Source organism: Otolemur garnettii, unplaced genomic scaffold (genome assembly GCF_000181295.1).
Source record: "Otolemur garnettii isolate 467f Iridium unplaced genomic scaffold, OtoGar3 scaffold00006, whole genome shotgun sequence".
NCBI classification, from domain to species: domain Eukaryota; kingdom Metazoa; phylum Chordata; class Mammalia; order Primates; family Galagidae; genus Otolemur; species Otolemur garnettii.
In genome coordinates, this window is record NW_003852401.1 from 32,865,674 (window position 1) to 32,887,854 (window position 22,181).

Consider the following 22,181-nt stretch of genomic DNA (forward strand, 5'->3'; position numbering starts at 1 on the left):
CCGCCACCTTAGGTGTACGTGGCTGGCGCCTTAGCCGGTTGAGCTATAGGCGCCGAGCCCTGATTTTTTCTTAATAATTTTGTTTTATTAATTAGATTATTGGTTTCATGAACACTTTTTTTTTCCCTTTTTTTATTGTAGAAAAGGATGAGATGGCTGTTAATGCTCTTAGATAAACACATCGCATCTTGTGTCAATAGCCTTCATGTCTCAGAGGACATATACAACATACTGGACACATATGGGACTGATACATGACTAGCTATTTCACATTCATCTGCCATATACTTTATGTATGCATAAAGCTACCATGCACCGCCACCTCCCAGTTTTGCTTCATTTACTTATTAAAAATATTCTTGAGGGCAGCGCCTGTGGCTCAGTGAGTAGGGCGCTGGCCCCATGTACTGAGGGTGGTGGGTTCAAACCCAGCCCTGGCCAAACTGCAACAAAAAAATAGCCGGGTATTGTGGTGGGTGCCTGTAGTCCCAGCTACCCAGGAGGCTGAGGCAAGAGAATCGCCTAAGCCCAGGAGTTGGAGGTTGCTGTAAGCTGTGATGCCCAGCACTCTACTGAGGGCAACAAAGTGAGACTCTGTCTCTAAAAAAAATGAAAAAATTATATATATATATATATATATACACACACACACACACTTGAGATAGGCCATGTGAAAACTCTCAATGACTTAACATTTCAGGTGCAAAATAACAAACCTAAAGTGATGGGTTTGAGGAATTTTTGAGCCACACTATTACTTTTTTAAATTTTTTTAATAAAGTAATAGCCACACTATTATTTTTTTAATTTTTTTTTTTTGTGTGTGTGTGTGCTTTTTTTGGCCGGGGCTGGGTTTGAACCCACCACCTCTGGCATATAGGGCTGGTGCCCTACTCCTCTGAGCCACAGGCACTGCCCTCTTTTTTTGATTTTTTAGACAGGGTCTTGCTGTCACCCATGCTAGAATACAGTGGCACAATCATAGCTCCCTGAAGCCTGGAATTCCTGGGCTCAAGCCATCCTTATGCCTCAGCCTCCCAAGTGGCTGAGACTATAGGCAGGCCCTGAGCCCCTACAAGGCACATTACTGTAAGGTCAAGTTTATCAAGGAGAAAACAGCAAAGGCAAGAGTTTAAAAAAACTGGTCTCTGGTTATGTTTTTTAGTTTGAGAAAAGCAAAGCAAACATTAGCAGATGGAAGCAGCTTAAGAAGGACGTTCAAACAGTAACGGATGAGGCCCACACCACCACCCACCTCTGCATTTCCAAACACAAACAGCAGGACAGGGATAGATGGCAAACGAAGCAGGAGTGAAAGGAAGAAGACAAATTTGTAAACTCGAAATGTCTATTTTTTTTTTCTTTCAGCACAAATTGAAGTGATACCATGCAAAATTTGTGGCGATAAGTCCTCTGGGATCCACTACGGAGTCATCACGTGTGAAGGCTGCAAGGTATGGGGCTTTCATACCACACCGCTCTGTACGGCCTCAGGCGTCTGTGTCCCTGGCAAAGCACAGGGTGGCATCTCTGTAAAGAAGGCTTGCTAACATGTCTTGGGCCTGCTGCTGACTCTCAGGAATTCTTGCTTGGTGGATGGGAGAGTTGATTTTCTGGTCTTTTGCCTTTTCCCTTTTTGTTATTGCAAACCTGGTCAGCAGCTCCTTAAAAATAGACTCCTATTTAAAAGTTTGAATTATTCCATTTACAGAGATATAAATACTGACGCTTGCTGTTTGAGCTTGTCTCCAGTAAGCTCCAGGCACTTACTACTATATGACAAAAAACGAAAGGTTAAAATGAAGATGATACATAGTAAACTAGTGGACATATGTTTATCTTTCTCCTTAAGAGAGAAATCAAATTGTGGCCGTCCTTTATTCTCACGTTCCAGGGGGGGAAATGAAGAAATCAGAAGCATGGCAAGCTAGAAGTGGACTAGGTAATCTTTAAATCAACTAAAAATCATCTGCCCCAACCTTTTCATTTTCTGATGAGGTCCTGAAGTATAAATCAGATGCTGACATTTAACCAACATCATAGACCCAGATAATAAAGAACAGAGCACACATGGGCAAAACACGAGATTTTTCAGTCTCTGCCCAGAATTCCCCTCCAGAAAAGATGTCACCGGTCCTTCCTGTGATAAACTAATTCCTGTGAGCAAGTTGCTTCTTAAATACAGAGCTGAAGGAACAACAGTGGACATAGACCTAAGCTGAAATAAGAGATATTTGAAGAAAAAAAAGTTTTTTGAGACAGTCTTAGTCTGTTGTCCAGGCTAGAGAGCTGCGGCATTAGACCCATGCAATCTCAAACTCCTGGGTTCAAGAGATCTTCCTGCCTCAGCCTCTCAAGTAGCTGGGACTACAGGAGCCTGCCACCACACCCCGCTCACTTTTCTGTTTTCACTAGAGACAGGGTCTTGCTCTTGCTCCTGCTGGTCCCAAACTCCTGAGCTCAAGATATCCCCCCACTTCAATCTCCCAGAGTGCTAAGATTATAGGCACAAGCCACCAGGCCTGGCTGAGAAATTTGAAATTTAAGAGTGACTTTTTAAAATTAATCCTTAGAAGGAAAGAAAAATGAGAAACAAAACAGCTCAGGGACATGAAAAGAGTTCTACAACTGACTTTAAAGGGCCATGTGGAACGAAAACAAAGAAAATTCGAGAATAGTCTGAGAGGGAAACAGTGATATACTGGCAGAGTTACTGGCAAGAGCCACTACATTTTTGATCAGAGACACAAGCAAAGGGTTATTAATTTAAGGGCAGTAAATGGAAGGAGATGTAGTCCAATCATAGATTTTAAAATACAACCTTAATCTGAACAGACTTTGAAATATAAAGAACACAAAATGTACTTTAACCATCCAATAGTGGTGATGTAGGAAAAACTGACAGTCTCTACATAGTCGTCTCAGAAATGTGGGATTCCTGGATTGAAACCGGAGGGAAGAAAAGAAAAGGAAATAAATGAGAATAAAGCAGGGGAGGGAGGAAGGTGGGGGTAATGTTGACACACTCACCTGTCAACCTACTGACCTGCTTTAGCAATGATTCGCGGTAACCCACAAGGGGACCTCGCGAGGTGTTCCTTTCCTTCTTTTTCCCTACAGACCTGAAATTAAGAATTGCATGTCATTCACCTTAGTGCAAATTTTTCAACCCATCAGAATAAAGCTAAGTAGATTGCAAAATACAGCAAACTTACAACTTGGCAATTTTTTTTACCCTCCCTAAATAAGTTATTACTTCCGCTGGGCAGGTAGACAAATAGTTTTCTTCATAAACGATAGTAATTTCAGCATCACGGCCCTCTCCATGAAAGGCATGTCTACCATTCTGTTGGCTTGTTATGCAATTTTAAGAGCGCTGGTTTAGCTTACATAATAGCCACTAAAAGTGTTTTTTTAGATCAGTGTCAAAATGAGGATGTTTGGCATTTCATGGTATAAGCTCCATTTGGAAAATGTCTGATTTCAAACTATGGGGATATGTTCGTGTGAAAGAGAAAAACACTTTAAACAGTAATTTCCAAGAGATTTAACTACTGCACAAATACAATGCAACAGGCCAATAGCCAGGAACCACTGTCATCTTTTCTATTTAAAGAAGGAATCCATAATCAAAAAATATGCCGTGAAGAAGCATACTTTGAGGTTTTAATCGAAATGACACTATACCACTCTATTTTTTTTTAATTCATGGAAAATCCACATTTGTAGAGATGCTACATTTTTCTCCAAATAGAAAACTCAAGAAACCCCCGTTCAGAATTAGATGTCAGTGTCAGCACATTCAGTATCAACCTCTGAGTTTTCATTATACTGTTTTCAAGTCAACATAAACAACCCATTTTAAATAACATCAATTCAGCTCATGCACTTATTCAAATTTCTATTCATTCAACAAAATTTGGAACGGAATCTCTTTTTCATGCCAAAAACCTCATTTGCAATAATGAGCAACAGATAAGCAAGAAATGTTTTGTAATTAATGTCAAATTGGCCTTACATTAGGGATGTAGCTGTGACTTCAGAAAAGCCTTTTCTGTCAGCTCTTTTGCTAAGAGGCACCAGAGTATCCAGAGATAAAAACCACACAATTCTTTCCCAAAATGTAAATTTCAAGTCTTTTTTTTTATTTTTTTGAGACGGAGTTTCAGTATGTTGCCCTCAGTAGAGTGCTGTGGCATCATAGCTCACAGCAACCTCAAATTCTGGGGTTTAAGCGATTCTCTTGCCTCAGCCTCCCAAGTAGCTGGGATTACAGGCACTGGCCACAACACCCAGCTATTTGTTGTTGATGTTGTTGTTGCAGTTGTCATTGTTGTTTTAGCTGACCCAGGCTTGGTTTGAACCCAGCAGCCTTGGTATATGTGGCTGGTGCCATAACCAGTGTGCTACAGGCTCCAAGCCTCAAGTCATCTTTAATCAAGACCAACAGGCAGAGGTTAGCTTTCTGACAATTTTCATGGTATGTTAAGTGCATCATTTCAATCCCTGGGGTCTTATTTGTGATCTCTACTTTAAGGGGTCCCAGGAATTCAGTCAAGCCAGACAATCCGATGTCTCATTGTGCCATCACTGGTCCATTAAAGAAAGAATGCATGTGGCTATAATGGATATGAAACTAATCCTGGGTACTGAACAGCTTTGGACTTAAAACCCCAAAGCCAGTTGGCTCTCTCTCTCTACGGAGATCTTGACCACATATCCATCTCTGAGGCTTCTCCCAGGTTGGCCAATTTTTCTTCACAGTGCCATGCTGAGCAGTACTGGAGCCTGAGACAAAAGAAAAAATCAGTAATATCCACCCTGTCTTTCTATCTTTTTGGCATTAATGTTGACTTTTAACACGTTGTGTTAAAATGTTATTTTTCCTGATGACCAAATTTTTTGGAGACCCTTGAATTTTGTGGCCGTGGTGATTGCCTCATTAGCCTCCCCTCGTCCCAGCCTTGCTTTATCCTCCTGGAAGTAGTTGAGGAAACACAGAAGCTGTTTGAGGGACATCAGGGGACCCATTCTAGGCTTCTCTGCAAGACAGGCATTGAGCTTACTCTCCTTGAACTTTGCTAGACTTCCTCTTTCCTAAAGAGGATGCTGTGGCTGTGTTTCTAAAATTTCTCTTGGTAGACCACCATTTTTCACTTTGTACTTTTTCTGTTTTGTTCTAGATGATTTAAGAGCAAAGAGTGATTAGGGAACTGATTATATACGTCAATCAACGGATAAATGATAACTTTTATATCTCTGGAGAAATGCTTATTTTCCCTAAGAGAGTTTCCTAGAAGATAAATAAAGGGGGTAGTACCTAAAGAATTACTAAAAAAAATTAACTCAGCTGTGGATTATTTAGAAAAGCAGCAAGGCCAGACACAGTGGCTCACACCTATAATCCTAGCACTCTTGGAGGCCAAGAAGAGAGGGTATTGTCTCTACTAAAAATAGAAAAACCAGCTGGGTGTTGTGGTGGCCACCTGTAGTCCTCGCTACTTGGGAGGCCAACATGAGAGGATCATTTTGAGCCCAGTAGTTTGAGGTTGCTGTGAGCTATAATGCCACTGCACTCTACCCTAGGTGACAGAGTGAGACTGTGTCTCAAAAAAACCCAAAATATTAGAGAAATAGTGAATGGTCACTGGTCTCAAACATGAAGACCTCTTCTTATATTGCAATAACCTGAAGGCGAGTGAGGACTATTCATTCAGTTTTTACTTATTATTTATTTTTTATTGAACAGCTTATAGTAGTTCCTTTCTTCAAAGATGTTGTTGATTATAGGGCCCATCCTTGGTTTAATAAACAACTTTGCAGAGCCAGGCAAAGTGACACCTGCCTATAGTCTCAGCTACTCAGAAGGCTGAGGCAGGAGGATGAGTGGAGCCTCAGAGTTTGAGCCTGTCATAAGCTATCGAGCTATGACTGCTGAACAAAACAGCAAGACTCCTTAAAAAAAAAAAAAAAATTTCAGATGAGTTCTAGCCAAATTCCAAAATCTTCTATTGGACAAAAAGACACCTTAAAAACACTATCTTAGGAATGAGGAAAAGAGTAATCCATAGTCCTCAATGCAGCTATTGCAAACAATGCCCCAAGCTCCTCACCACCACAGCACTTGGCACAAGCCGGTGTTATCGTCCTCATCAAGTTCTACGTGTTTGGCTTAGCAGGGACACTCTCCTTTGCTGCTCTTTCCCCACTGCTCTTTGGAGGCAGGAATTCTGTCATGATGTGGATTTTTTTTAACACAGAGCAGCACAGCCGCAAATGTCTTTTACAAACATTGGTTGATTCGGTGAGTAAATGAATGAGTGAACAAATGCTAGCTACTTCTTGTCTCTTCAGCCAGCGCGTGTTTTTCCCAGAATAAACATCTGCAAGCTATACGAGGAAAGGTACCCAAAGAATTTTAAAAATTAAACTCAGTTCTGTTCGCTGTTAAAAAAAAAAAAAAAAAAAAGATAGCAAATGTGTATCTGAATGATTTCTGTTTCCCTTTTTATAAATCCTTTTCCCTCCCCTTCTCTTGTTCCCTCAAGGGATTCTTTAGGAGGAGCCAGCAGAACAATGCCTCTTATTCCTGCCCAAGGCAGAGAAACTGTTTAATTGACAGAACCAACAGAAACCGTTGCCAACACTGCCGACTGCAAAAGTGTCTTGCCCTAGGAATGTCAAGAGATGGTAAGGCTTCACCTTCCTATTTCTTACTTAAGGCCTTTCAGGTGGATGCTGTGCTGGAGTCTATCTAAGCCACTGGAAGAATTCTAGAAGAGGGAATTGGGGATAAGAAGAAAAGAAAATCATGGGGCTAGTAGTACATTAAGAGGGAAAGGACGTATAAAATTAGTGTTGCCTGTGAAATAAAAGAAAGGACTTTACCGTAGGCTAACTAGGTTAAGTGAAAGTATAAACCCAGGTTGAAAGTGACCTCCTGTCCAGCTTTGCCTGCAAACAAGGGTTTCTTGGGATATGAGACTTTCAGAGCTAAAACCAGAAAGTCCCAGGCAAACTGGGACCATGTCGTCCCTGGGTGGTTTTGACCAGTTCAGAAGTTGCTTAGTGTGTGGAGATGCTGAGGGACTTGCAATGCTTCTGAAACAAGCAAAAAAGTTCCATCCGCCAATCACAGCTACCTAGATCAGGATTTGGACTATCTGAGCCATGATAAAGATTGCAAAGGTTATAGTGGAAGTCCAAGTCTTAGCAGGGTTGTGTAGGTGGTTTCCTACTCAGAAAAAGGCACAGCTTGCTCTCCACCTTCGTGTCCAACAAAACTGGGCAATGTGACTCCCCGACTGAACATCTTAGATTAACAAAAGAGGACAAAGAATGTCACCCAGCTTTGTTTTCATTTTTAGGCATTCGTCTAAGCAATTCTTTCCCCACTGATATTGGCCATAACACTCCTGTACCAGATTATAAGTGGCCCTGCGTCCTGGGGGCCTGTCTGTGTTCTCCCACTAAAACACCAGGATCTGAGTGAAAGCAGGCAGCTAAATGTTTGTAGGATGAGCCATAGAATTCTCTTCCATCTAAAGGCTAAGATATAGACAGCACCCCTCATATTTCTCTTTTTGTGTGAATCACTGGATTCTGTGCCTCTAGTCACGCTCCCTCTAGTGAAGTTCAAGGCTGTATCCAAAAGCAAATGTGACCAAAAATAATTCAAAGAATCTGAATTGAACTCTTTAGTTTATAGGTGGCTTCTAAAACTGCAAAGAAAAAGTTTCCAAAACTTTCCTATTAACTGATTTTTTTTTGTTTCATTTATTTTTCGAGGCTCATTATCCATGTAAATTTATACCTAGGGTAAATTTATAGCACTGTGTGCTTCTCTAGAACTAAGCAAATAAAATGGAGAAAACGTAGTTTTCAGAACTTGTGAAATTCTATGGGAATTTGAGTTGATCATTTTGCACCTCAAAATATGGAAGCAGTGAATCCATTGATGATGTGTGAGGAGCCCCCTTAATAATTAAGCACAGAGATAAACCATTGGCTTATTGTTTGTATTACATCTTACTATCATAGAAGGAAGTATCTCTTCTGGAAAAGCGGGTCCTCTGGGTCTGTGCTGGGGAACGGAATACCGGGCGAGGGATGTGTGTATGGTCCAAGGCAGATTCAGCAACATCAGCTTGCAAAATCTGGGAGATGTCTGAATCCCATGACATAAAAGAAACGTGTTGGGGGGGGGGTCATTTAATGAATAAAACCACAATTGATTCTCAAGGGTGAAGAAACTCTCTGCAGCATGTAACACCCTATGCAGATAAAAGCAATATAGAGTCTGAGGACACTGGGGATTAAGGATAATGATCCACTTTCACTTTAGATCCAGAAACAATCCTGAGGCTGCCCAGAGCATCTTTCAAAATGCCACCTAAGTGCATCTATGACAAACTAATCATGAGGCGAAGGGTCAGTGGTGGTAATAGTAATAGTGGTTGGGAAGCAGAGAAGAGGCTCAAACGGAAGAAAAAAGTGATTCTGTCCAGGAAGAAAAAAGTGTCTTCTTAACTATGTCATATAGTTTGGTCTGAACCTTGATTAACAAGGGTAACTTATACCAAATAAATTACGCTGATACCAGGGAAGCTGGGTAGGTTTTATCTCCTATTGATGAGTAATGCCTACTATGGAGCATTGAAGGGTTCCAGTGCCCCAAGCTAGGATTGATTTAGCTGTGTTCAGTAAAGACTCAAGAATGGGGTGGGGGGAGTTCCCTGCCACCTACTTAAGATCCCTGCCTTCTACTGATGAAGCAAGTATTTTCCAAATGCTATAGCATATTACTACCAGTAAGATGCCCTCACACCTCACCTCTTTCTACAACCTCCTACCTTCCATCAGAGATAAAGTGGCACCTTCATTTGGTAAATACATTTGCTTTCTGTCAGTTAGGGTCCAACGTCAGGCCAGGCTACCCTGAACATGCCCAATCTTATCAATTAGGCTCCGAGAGTATTTGCTTCAACATAGCTGGCCGCTGAAACCACACAGCTACTAGTAATATCTTAAATAAGTTCCAAAATCAGTGGATTTTCATTCTCTACGGCTTTTCCACTTCTAAACTGGTTTACTAGTATGCGAATGAGTAGACATCAAACGCAGTCACAACAAATTTGTTCACATTCTGCATAGGCAAAGAATCAAAAATCAAATCTACTTGGAAGACCTACACATATGTGTTTTTGTGTATAAGAAGGCGAATGTGTACGTGTAGGTATGTGTGTGTGTGAATGATAGCGGGGAGGTGTATGTTCCCGCCGAATCTTCTCAACCATCTTTTTATTTTTTTAATTGAACCCTTCACAAATGTTCTTTTACTTGGACCTGTCACAAAAGAATCTTTAGTATAACTGTTTCCAATGATGCTACTACTGGAGAAAATAAAAATGTTTGCCATCAGTGGGACAACATTGGACCCCAAAGAGAAAATATGATACCTTGCAAAAATCAAGAATATGTCCTCCTAAATGGCATGTCTCCACAAAAAGACAGAAGCGGCCCCACAAGATCAAGCTTCTGCTACTAAGCACAGGTCCCACAGATCAAGTTTCTTCTACTAAGAACTGCACTATCCAATCCAATTGTCACTATTTAAATAATTTAAATTTAAATGAAATAAATTTAAAAATCAGCTCTTCAGTCACATCAACTATATTTCACGGATCCAGTAGCCACCTATGGCTCGTGGCCACCACGTTGGAAAGCACAGAGACCGTGCTATCATCACAAGAAGTTCTGCTAGAGAAAAAGTAAAAGGAAATGCAAAAGAAGATTTTAAAATAATGGCTAGGGTTAGGTAGATTGAGTCAGACTTCTAAACCAAGCTTAGAGCACTAAAAAGAGGGAAGGAACACAATCTCTAAAGCTGGGAAGAGTTCAATTCAACCAGTTTCAGTGGTATAAGCAGCATGATTCAAACGTAGGGAATGGCGTGACCAATGATAGTAAGATAAAATGATTCCAAAAATGACTACACAAAGTCATAGATGCTGGCTGTACAACTAGATTCTCTTATCCAGGTATAATGCCAGTAGAAATCTTTGAAGGAGTAATGACTCTATGTTTTAGTTACTTTTAAAATTCCCATTCCCGGCTCGGCGCCTATAGCTCAACCAGCTAAGGCGCCAGCCACGTACACCTAAGGTGGCAGGTTCGAATCCCCAGCCCGGACCCACCAAACAACAATGACGGCCGCAACCAAAAAATAGCCGGGCGTTGTGGCGGGCGCCTGTGGTCCCAGCTACTTGGGAGGCGAGGCAAGAGACTCGCTTGAGCCCAGGAGTTGGAGGTTGCTGTGAGCTGTAATGCCATGGCACTCTACCCAGGGGGACAGCTTGAGGCTCTGTCTCAAAAAAAAAAAAAAATAAAAAAAAAAATAAAATTCCCATTCCCTTTAGAATCCCACAATTCAAATAAGTGTGAAATGATTCCTGGTAATTTTGCATAAAATTATTCTTTGCTAGTATGGGATCAAAATGAGGGTTAAGAGTCTATCATGAAAAAACAGCATCATCCCCGAATATTTTCATAAAGCACTTGCACTGTACACAAAATTATGCTGGTGCCTTTAAGAGGTAGCTGTTTAGCAAGAGGCTATCTCTATACTCAAGTGAATGTCATTAACAGACTAATTCAAGTTCAAGAGGGGCAATTAAAATATATGCGTAGTGACAATTTATACTTGAACTATAATAGTAACATGGCCTTTGTTAAAATAGTCCTATGAATACAACAAATGTGTTTACAAATAGTGACAAGAAAGTATTTATGTTACAGAAGTTCAGAAGCTGTATTTTTGCCACATATTGTAATTTTTCCCCCAATATGTCACCACTTTTATTGCAGGAGAGGGCATAAAACTGAAACACTGTTTCATCAGTGTTTCTGAAATGAGTGGAAATTCATTCTGGAATGCTATGATCATTGTCAATGGAGTCTTTGATTTAGGATGTAACCTGGTAATTTTAAAATGTAGTACAGTTTTAAGTTGTTTTTTTTTTTTAAAACATGTCAATTGTTCAGTGGCCTGATGAGGCAACTTTATTCAAAAGGCATAGCTTTTCTCTGTTGAGTTATCAGGTGTTTACCAGGGCAGAGGGCTCAGCAGCATGTTTTATTGACGTTAGCTTTGATTGTGACACCTCTGATTAACAGCAGCATTCTGCACGTGTCAGCTGTGGGTCATTCCATGGCTCTGCTGAGTGTAGATGGCCTTGCCCAGATGACTGACGAGGCTTGGCTGCGCTTCACCTGAACATATCCTCCAGCAAGCTAGCTCAGGCTAGCCCTTGCCCAAGCTGCATTTCCACTGCTATCCTGGTCTAGTAACACGTGTCAAAGTCCCCAATAACAAATGTATTTAAATTTTTCTTAGGCAAAGAATCAAAAATAAAATCCACTTGGAATACATACACATGTGTGTTTATGTGTATAAAAAGGTGAACGTGTGCATGTATGTATATTTGAGTCGATAGCTTGTACACGTGTATTCTCACTGAATCATGATGAGGTGCCCTGTCACACAAGCTCTTTTCAAGACTTTGCTTATGTCACATTTGTCAATATCCCTTTGGCCCAGAGAAGGTCACATGCCCCCAAATCAGGAGATGGGCAGGGTGCCTGCACAGAATGAAAGAGTACTACAGATTGACGTAAGGACAAGCATGGGAGGAAATAAGAAAGGAATCAGGATCATTCATGCAGTCAGTCTGACACAAAGGATATTTCCCCCAAATATAAAGTATTTAGAAATCTAAAGCAAGGATTAGTTGAAAAAAGTTTTCAAAAGGGACATTGTATTTCTGCCTCCCTGTGAGAAGAGTCTCTCCTCACTTTTTAACTTGTATAAATTTTTAACAAATAAATGCAAAGCTCTTCTCCTAAAATAAGTCAAAAAGTAGATCTACCCTGATCCCCCCCCCCAAAGAAATACTAATCTATAGCAATAGATAGAAATCTGGCATTCACCTCCTAATTGCAACAAAAAGCTATTCTGAACCCATGCAGATGCAAAGGATATAAGGTCAGCAGATAAGAAGCACATCACAGCACTTTCTTGGGGAAGCAAGGACATTCTTCCCGAACTAATATTTATTATTGTTTAATTTTTTTTCCATACAAAACTACTTTTCCTCATAGAGAATAACATGTAGTAAATTATTTGGGAAGACATAACTTAAAAGTATAGAAGTGGCTTGCCCTGAAAGTCACTACAGAATTCTGTTGGTAAACTAGAAATATCACTGCCATTAGTAAACAAATACATTTGTCCCTGAGAAACAGAAGCTAATAAAGGCAAGGTCTCTACAAAGTTAAACAAAATAATCTAAATGAATCGAGAACCTATAAAAGTGACACTGAGGTGAGAGAGGAGCGTGCTCTGAATTAATCAGATTGTTTGTCTTTATTCAGAAATACGACTAGAAAATTACTACTTCATTTGCCTGCTTATACAGCATCAGAAAGCCAAATAATAGTTTTTTAAGAAGGATTGAGGGGAAATAGAAAGAGTTTGGGACTCTCCAAGTCCACCCTCACGTCCACAGTCCAATAGGCAAGGAGGAAACCCATGTGCCCCACTAACCAGCAGTGAAGGCGGCCCTTCCAATCCGTGACTTAGGACTTAGTCTCCAACACAGCTGCTGCTGAGGGGGCCTGGGAAATGAGGTCTCCCTTCAGAACAGCCTATATGCTAAGATAAAATTTGGTAGCTCTGTACCTAATGGAATAAGAAAATGAAAATTGGAGGAATGTTGGGAGGGGGGTGATTGGCAGTTCTTCACAGCAGGAATCTCCTCTGTGGGCCCTTTGTGCTAGAGGGCTTCTAAGCACTTCACCACTTACATATTCTCTGAAGAGCACCAAGCCTAGTGCCTGAGTCCAGGAATTGGATCTGTTTCTAAACTCTATTTCCTTCTTTTTTTTTTTTTAATTAAATCATAAACACATAGATCTTATATACATTAATGCATTTATGGGGTACATTGTGCTGATTCCATATAGAATTAGGAATGCTTACATCACACTAGTTAATATATACCTCACCTCGTTTACTTAATTATTATGTTAAGACATTTATACTCTATACTAAAAGATCCGGCATGTACCCTTGCATTACGCATCATAGGTGTGATCCCACCATTCACCCTCTTACCTCCCCCCTCCCCTCTCCACCCTCTTCCTCCCTCCTTCATCTTGGGCCATAGTTGTGATCTATTCTTCATATGAAAGTGTGAGTGATTGTAAATTGGTTTCATAATAGTACTGAGTACATGGGATATTTTTTCTTCCATTCTTGAGATACTTTACTAAGTAGGATATGTTCCAGCTCCATCCATGTAAACATCTTTTTTAAGGCTGCATAGTATTCCATGGTGTACATATACCACAATTTATTCATCCATTCATGGGCCGATGGGCATCTATTTCCTTCTTTCTCCATTCTCTGATTCCTACCATCAAGAGATGATGGGAACACTGTCACAAAAGAAAAGAAAACAGAAACTCAGAGGGGAGCCTCCAAGTTTGTCACAGTCTTCACTGTTAGCCTCAGACAAGGCAGCCCCATGGCCCAGGATGTTCACATCCTAAAAAGGGAGTTGACAACCTCTCATCGTCATCATAATAGTTCAGGAGGTTAAGCTCCATAAGCTAAAAAACAACATGGTGAAATAAAAGCATCTTTATAGCACTGTGACTACTTGTAGAGACTCTTCCTCCTTTTTCTTCAGAATGGCTGAGAATTTTGCCAGACAAGATGAGCAAAATAAAACTTGGGAGTGATAGAATGAGAAAATGTAGTTACTGTCAACTCACTTGCTAAGCGCGAGATGCACAAAATTGCTGTTTTTCCAAAGATTCCTATAATTTGATCCCAAAAGCCAGCTGAAAGCAGACGATGGGATTCGCTTAAAATTGTGCTGATCACCGTGCTCCCCATCCTTGGTCTTACCCAACATGCTCTTTAGAAAATAAATCTGAACATGAAATAAAAGCGTTCTATCCAGCAATTCAGTAGCCCTAATGCTTAGGAGGAAAGTCAGTAATGTGTTAGTTGACTTTTTAATAGTAGGCATTATTAGTAATTTGGATTTGGGGGGTGTCTTTTTCACAAATAAAAAAGAACAAGAAACTATGCCTTCTAATTTCATAGCAATGAGAAGTGCACACGTAAGTTTTTCACATTTCTTCCCAGCTTAGGACACAACCCAGTACAGGCACCCTCTGAGTATAACCATTCCCCCAATGTGAAGTGCAAATGAATGCATGCTTAGGCTGTGGTGGTGGAAGTTTGTGCATGTGACCTTGAAGGGACAGCCATCCACGAGCCCTGGGATGTGAGGTGGTTAATGAGACTAATAACCACAAATGCTTTTTTCTGCTTTTCTCTCCAACCCAGCGGTGAAGTTCGGGAGGATGTCCAAGAAGCAGAGGGACAGCCTGTATGCTGAGGTGCAGAAGCACCAGCAGCGGCTGCAAGAACAGCGGCAGCAGCAGAGCGGGGAGGCGGAGGCCCTTGCCAGGGTGTACAGCAGCAGCATCAGCAACGGCCTGAGCAGCCTGAACAGCGAGACCAGCGGCGCTTATGCCAACGGGCACGTCATTGACCTGCCCAAGTCCGAGGGCTACTACAGCGTCGACTCTGGTCAACCATCCCCTGATCAGTCAGGACTTGACATGACTGGCATCAAACAGATAAAGCAAGAACCTATCTATGACCTCACGTCCGTCCCCAACTTGTTTACCTATAGCTCCTTCAACAATGGGCAGTTAGCCCCAGGGATAACAATGACAGAAATCGGTAAGTGGACGTCTCCTCCTCACCGTGTATTTTTGGAAATTCCGCTTTGAAGTGGCCTGGGTCCCATTTAGGAAGGTCGTTTTCTTAGATCTAAATTGAATGACTTGCATTTCATGGCTTCTACTGAGGAAATAAATGGATATGAAGATATATTCTAATAAATGTTGTTGTTCCCTCACCCCATAAAATTTTATTTCAAGCAAAGGAAGAAAAAAGAAACTATAAATAGAAAGATGCTATCTGTAAAGAACAGATGCTATCTGTTGGATGTGGGTTCTCGCCGAAGGAAAAATGTTATTGGTATAAACAGGGAAATTTCGGCATGTATTCAAAGTTGATGCTGTTCAAAGTGAAATAGCTTCAGAGATACAGAAACAGTGCAGAATATCCAAAGGAACAGGGGTCCAACTCTTCCTCTAAAATCTTAAGCCAACAGTTATCTCAGTTTCCCTCTTTGTAAAGTCAGGGGAATAGACCAGAAGACAGCTAAGGTTCTCGTAAGTCTGAATTCAAGAACTCCATATGGGAGTCTTCATTACAGCAATGAAAAGAGTGTAGCCTGGAATGTCACAGGGCACAAGAGCGACAAATAGGCTGCTCCCAGGCATGATTGCATCAGCAACCCGATCCTCTTTCTTCTGCTCCTAAGGAGTGCGCTTCAGGAGTGCCCTACCTTAGGCAGGCTCTCTTCTGACCTGTTGCAACTTTGTTTAACCCTGTGAAACTCGAAAGCCTATTAAATGTTTTAACAGCTAATCTCATCAATAAACTGCCATAAAAAGATTGATCTCAGCTTAACACATTGCCCTCCTGGGTAACAGTGCAATGTGTTGACAGGAGCCTGGAAGAGGTGAGCAAACCGTGGCTATCCTGGGCTTCGCTGCAGTGTTCAGTGTCCTGGGGAACTCAATCTAGAGCTCGGGAACCTTGGAGGCTCCCTCACTTTCCACCCTGAGAGGTGACAGAATGGAGTGATTAAGAACCAGGCCACATAAGCCCAATCCTGGCTCTGTGGCTTTTTATTTCAACTGGGAAGTGTTGCAATCCCAGTTCGCTCATCTTAAAAGGGGGAAACCACCCAAAGCTCACAGGGAGGTTGTGAGAATTAAATGAGCTAATACTCGTAAAACATCACAATGCCCTGGACTCACCAAGTGCTCAATAATTCTTAGCCATTATTGTTTCATGCCATTTTCTCAGTCGCTTTCTTTGTCTAACCTGCAAATAGGAGCCTAAAGCCTACAAGTGTTTTCAATTAAGTGGCTGTGAACACATAATGAAATACGTGGCCATATTCTTGGCTACTTGTACCATCTGGCTGAGGCAGAAACAATGTTACACAGTCACAAATCTGAAATATTATTTCTTCCTTTTAGTAATTGGGCATGTGACAGTGAGTAAGGTGGTTGACAAGCCCCCTGTGATGACTTTCACAACTGACAGTCACAGTCCTAGAAAACTAAACATCAACTGTAACCTTGTTTTTACTATATTGCCGGCACGTCACATGTTTAATCTTCATGAACATCTTAAAAAATAGGTAAAAACATTATTTCTATTTTGCAGATGCTGAAATAGACTTAGAGGTATCTCTTGACCTCCCAGCATCCTGTGCTTAGTAAATAACAGTCTGTCCACCTCAGGCATCTGGTTCCAGAGGCCTGGTTCTCTTCCATTAACCTGCTACCTGCCATGGGTTTAGTATTGATAAACTACATCAGAACTAACAGACAATCATTTAGAGTCACTCAATTTTTTCAAGAGGGAAACGGCACCATTTTTTTTTTGCACATATATAGCACTTGATATCAAAATTCCTGAGTCTACTATTAGTTTGGACATAATTTAAATCCTAATGAAATAAAAGCTCATAATTTTTTAGCCCTCTTTTCTGCCCTATACCCCAAAGGGAAGTCTTCTACATGTTCAGAAATCACAGTCTCATTGTGCTTTAGCATCAGCAAGGAAGTATCATGGAAAGAGAAGTGTAGCCAGAACCCTCAGGTTTGGTCTAACCTAAAAGAGTCATTTTTCCTCTCTGGCCTGTGTCTGTTCTACGAACTGAGAGAACTGGGCTAAATGATCTCAAAATTTATCCATAATAGTCTGCGTGAGCCTTAACATGCAAAATTAACTAACATGTAGTTACTTTTCTTAATTATGGTAAGATGCCAATAGCCTTTATAAACCTCTGGATGTGTTCTAAATTTCAGAGGCTTCTTTCATCAAACTTTGAAGGCTGCAATAGAATGTCCAGGGAGTGCTCTCAAATTTAGCAGATGCCTAAGCCTAAATATTGGTTTGATTCACATTTTGTTAAAACAGCAATGCCACCTAGTGGACATAAACCCATTCCCTGAATGTTGAATCTTAGGTACTAACAATGAGCAACAGTAGTGTGATATGCTGTTTCCTGCACCTTCCAAAAAATTGCCAATCATTTCACTGGAACATTAAATCCTTAACAGCATCATGGGCAGGCAGACATCGGTGGCACAGCACGGTGGCTGAGAACTCTGCTGCTGGACTCAAACTGCCTGAGTTCAAAACTTGACAAACCTGAAAGCCTTTCCCTTAGGCAATTTATTTAACTTCTCTGAGTCTCAATTGTAAACCTAAGCCAATACTACATAATAGTCCTGATTTGTGTGAGTTAATATGCACTGGTGAGTTCTTATCACAGTACTTGTCATGTGTAAGCATCATCATGATTAAGAATATGATTAATATAGTTAATTATTACTTAATAACCGCTAGGTATTGAAAATCATCCAATTAGCTTCTATTAGCATTGTGCTAAGCAACGTCCCATATTTAATTCTCCTAACAATCTCTCTAATTCTGTTATGTATTTGCTTGTATACCCATTTTACAGATTAAAAACTGAGGCTCAGAAATGACATAGCTTGTAAAGGTCAAAAAATACATAGGAACCCAGGTCTGAGTAACTATTAGAGTGTATTTCCTCCCATCAAACAATGGCAGCCCCTCACTAGCTGGTGGGCATTCTCACAGAAAAATGTTTGGTGTTTGCTGCCTGTCTGACGTCCTTCTAAGGACTACAAACCGGGCAGAGCTCACATGCTGACATTTTGACTCGATTTAACTAATGGGCATCTAAACCAATCTTGTTGGGGGCAACCTGGCATTGAAAGAACCCTGTGCAGACGACACAGATAGTCTGATTTTTGCCACCATCTGACAGGGTGAATTCAAAGTTATGTCATGCTAAAAAAAATTTTATCATTCTTGACTACTGGAAGTCTTGATCTGCTTCCTCTGGTTTCTGAGAGAATAATGAAATGTATGCAACCAGGTCATTATTCTGAGATTGGGTCATCTTAAAAGTGGATCTTCAAAAAAAAAAAAAACAGTTTTGGGCAGCGCCTATGGCTCAAGGAGTAGGGTGCCGGACCCATATACCAGAGGTGGCGGTTTCAAACCCGGCCCCGGCCAAAAAAAAGTTTTTAGATTATTCCATGTAGTATAAGGTCTTACAATTTTGAAATTGTTAATAAAAAATGTATGCTTAAGAACCACTACACAACTATGTGAGTGACTGCATGCAGATTCCCAAAATGAACATTTTAAGAGTCAGAAATATTCTCCAGAGAAACCAAACTTCTTTTTCTAAAATTCTGCCAAAGTAACTGTAAACTTCCTAGATTAAGAATACTAATAATATAAAACCAGCACATTGTACCCCATGATTGCATTAATGTACACAGCTATGATTTAATTTTTAAAATACTAATAATAATGCTTTATGTATGGAGAGAAATGTAAACAATCCTTTCATGCATTTTAGTCGATTTGCGCCTCATGCCGATGCTTTCAGGTCAGCAGTGAAGAAACAAATCCCACTGGACAGATGGAGAAATGAGGGGTCAGAAGTCAGGATGTTTCCAGGGCACGGAGTTAGTTAACTGGTGAAGCTTAAATTCCAATAGTAAGTCCTTCCACTGCCCTTGATGCCAGGCATTTCTCCAAAATCCTATTTTTGAAATGTGTCAGACTCCCGAGAAGAGCAGAGCGAGGTTTCCGACGTCACGGACCAGGAAGCACCTCAGAGATTCATAGAGCCCTTGCAGTTCAAAATGCCACGTGTTACTCACAGTGGGCGTGGTGGTGCTGCACGGATGGAGATGAGAGGGACTGCGGGTATTGATTCCTCTGAGCTACAGCTCTTATCGGGAGCCTTTTATTCCCATAGTTTTGAGAATAGAAGACAAAATGTGGATAAGCCACAGGAGAACTCTGCAACAGTTCAGGAATTACATCCTTGGGTTCTTCAAAATCCCATAGGAGAAAGAAGCCATGAAATAGAAGAAGGGTAAGAGTCAGCTGCAGATCACTAATTAGACAGAAACAGGTTAACAAGTCTTAGCTGGAATTACTGCAGTTTGGCAAGATGGACGAGTGATATCTTTGGGAAGAAAATTTTGCAATACTCAGTGGCAGGAAGAGGAACTAGCTGAAAGATACTCAGCAGACAAGCAGAAGAGGAAAGTGGGGCCTCTTGTTTCTGCTCCTCAACTACAGTACTCAGATGGGTTGTGGGATTCTGCGGGACTAATACTCTTCCCCCAAGGCTCATTTAAGCCAAAGGGCGATCGACAACGTATACTATCTTTGAGGTCCAAGACAAGACTATTCAAACAACCAAACAGCATGCTTTTAAAAAAAGAAAAAAATATACAGCAATTAGCTATGATGCTAGAGGGTAAAATTGCCTTCCACGTACCTCACCTGGGTTTGCTCTCACATTCATTAATTTCTTGACCAGATAAAGATGATGAAATGTGAATTCATCACACATTCATTGTAGGAATGTATTCGTTAGCGTCCTCATATATTCATTATAGAGTCTTAAACATAGATATATTTTCATTCCAGATCGTCTTAACTATAGATTTATTTTCATATTTCTTTGGTGCTCTAGTTTTAAAACTTGGGGTTTTAAACATCAAAAAAGTTATAAATTCCTGTTTTTTTAGTTAATCTATTACAGAAACTGAGTATCAATAGTTAGAAATTACAAAAAGAGACTGGCCTAGAAGTGATTTAGCCCCCGTAATATACGACTTCTTCTATCGAGACTACATAGGAAAATAGAAGATATTACTAGTAGTGTTGTTTCTTTTTTTGCAGAATTCTGTAAAAGTTGGTGTGTTTCAGTTGTTGCTTACTGAGAATCCCAAGCAGGTGCTGTGGTCTTAAAGCAGCATCTTTAATGACATATGCTTCTATGGATAAATATTTTATAACTATTTAAATCTATTATGCATGTTTACCTACCTTGGCATAAATACTGCCGAGAATAGAATTTTACTCTTGCTATATATTTCCTGTGTCCTGTGATAGCACACTGAATACAGATAGGCATTCAATTTAGGAGTCACTGTCTAAAAGGTCATAAAAACAGATATAAGTAGACTAAATTAACCAGGAAAAATTATTTAAATATTATGAGGAAAGGGAAAAACCAGTGTCTTGGCGGCACCTGTGGCTCAGTGAGTAGGGCACCAGCCCCATGTACTGAGGGTGGTGGATTCGAACCCAGCCCCAGCCAAACTGCAACAAAAAATAGCCTGGCATTGTGGTGGGCACCTGTAGTCCCAGCTACTTGGGAGGCTGAGGCAAGAGAATCCCAAGAGCTGGAAGTTGCCGTGAGCTGTGATGCCACAGCACTCTCTGAAGGGCAACAAAGTGAAATTCTGTCTCTACAAAAAAAGAAAGAAAGAAAAACCAATGAAAGAGCTTTCGTTCTTTCCTCGAGGAAAAACATCTTGTGAACTTCTATCATAGTCGTCCCTCTCCTACCCCCACCCCCAAACACATGCTCTTTGCAAGTAATGTAGGGGAAGTACATTGAAAGTGGGGTCCTAACTCTGCTACTACCCCGTGAACTTTCAGAGGCTGTCTCATCATCTGAAAAATAAAACAGTTACATTAAACGACTAAAGGACGATGGTTCTCTCACCTCCTAGAGGGCTCTGGCCACGTTCACAAACACACCCTTTTTGTAGCCACTCCACATGGGCATGGAGGCAACGAGGAAATTCCAAATGATGCTGAAGAATCTGAGGATGGCAGTGGCCAGCTTGCTGCCTTCCCACGGAGCAGGACCATGCTTGGACCCTTCACTGGGTAGAACAACCCTGCCAAATATACAGTTAATAACATTTTTTTTTTCGAGACAGAGTCTTACTTTGTCACCCTGGGTTGAGTGCCTTGACGTCATAGCTCAAGCAACCTCAAACTCTTGGGCTCAAGCAATCCTCTTGCCTCGACCTCCCTAGTAGCTGGGACTATAGGTACCTGCCACAATGCCTGGCTATTTTTAGAAATAGGGTCTGGCTCTTGTTCAGGCTGGTCTCCAACTCAAAAAGGAATTCCACAAGTGCGGGGCCAATTTTCCATATTCCTAGAATCTCTACCTTGGTTACAACTATGATATTAACCAGTCTGTGGTCATGAATTACTCTAGAGGGTACCTGGAACTTCCCTAGGGTCATCCAAATCCTTATCTTTCTAGGTATCCTGTAATACCCCCCAAAGATAGTCTTTCATCACCTAGTAATACACAGTGATTTCTTTTAACTGAAATAAACGGTATAATGTACTCAAAGTACTTTATGACCAGCAAGATTCCAAACAAACATAAAGATGATTTTCATCACAAGTAACACACACATATATGCTCAATTCAACTACTTGTACATAGCTACTTAACGGTGCATGTACACGTATTAGTCACTACACGCTTTTACTTATGTTAATGCAACATTCTTAATGTGCTAGCGTTCAGTACACTAGATACATCTTCTAAAGCACCTTTTCTATTTTGAGTTGAAATTGTGTAAAATTGATCTGGCTCAGTAGAATTCCCCTGGAGATATTAGTTTGAGATTAATTTTTGACTTAGAATTCAGAACTTTATAAGAAGATTCAACAACAACAACAACAAAAACATTATTGAGAAGCTACTGAAAAGCCAATTCTGTTTTATACACTCAATTTCAAAAGCCATAGTAGATATAAAATATTCTGCAGTAAGCAAAAGGAAAGGCAATGTCAGAAGCTTCTGCCTGTGACTTGCAGAAAGAGAGAATGGTTGTGTTTATGAGGTGACCTCTGAAGCAGTCCTTACCAACTATTTCCACATTGAGTATTTCAAGATATACTGTAGACAAGCCATACTTTTAAGGTATTGCCAGCTTTGACCTTGACTGTGTTAGCCACATATTCAAACACTTATTTTTGGAAGAGTTGGTTAGGGTTCAAAGACCACATGGGCTATGGAACACAGACATGCCAGGTGGGCTCCAGGTTGATAGAGGTCAGGTTACTTCTGTGT

The 22,181-nt window shown here is 40.7% G+C and overlaps 1 protein-coding gene across 2 annotated transcripts in view; it reads left to right on the plus strand.

The window, feature by feature from the left end:
* Positions 1-22,181, plus strand: part of RORB (RAR related orphan receptor B) — a 188,195-nt gene that overhangs the window by 131,519 nt on the left and 34,495 nt on the right. For both annotated transcript variants that reach the window (XM_003782957.2, XM_023508418.1), the window contains exons 2-4: positions 1,369-1,454; positions 6,549-6,690; positions 14,420-14,821. In XM_003782957.2, coding sequence (XP_003783005.1) covers positions 1,369-1,454; positions 6,549-6,690; positions 14,420-14,821 — 630 coding nt within the window. The remainder of the gene's footprint in view (positions 1-1,368; positions 1,455-6,548; positions 6,691-14,419; positions 14,822-22,181) is intronic.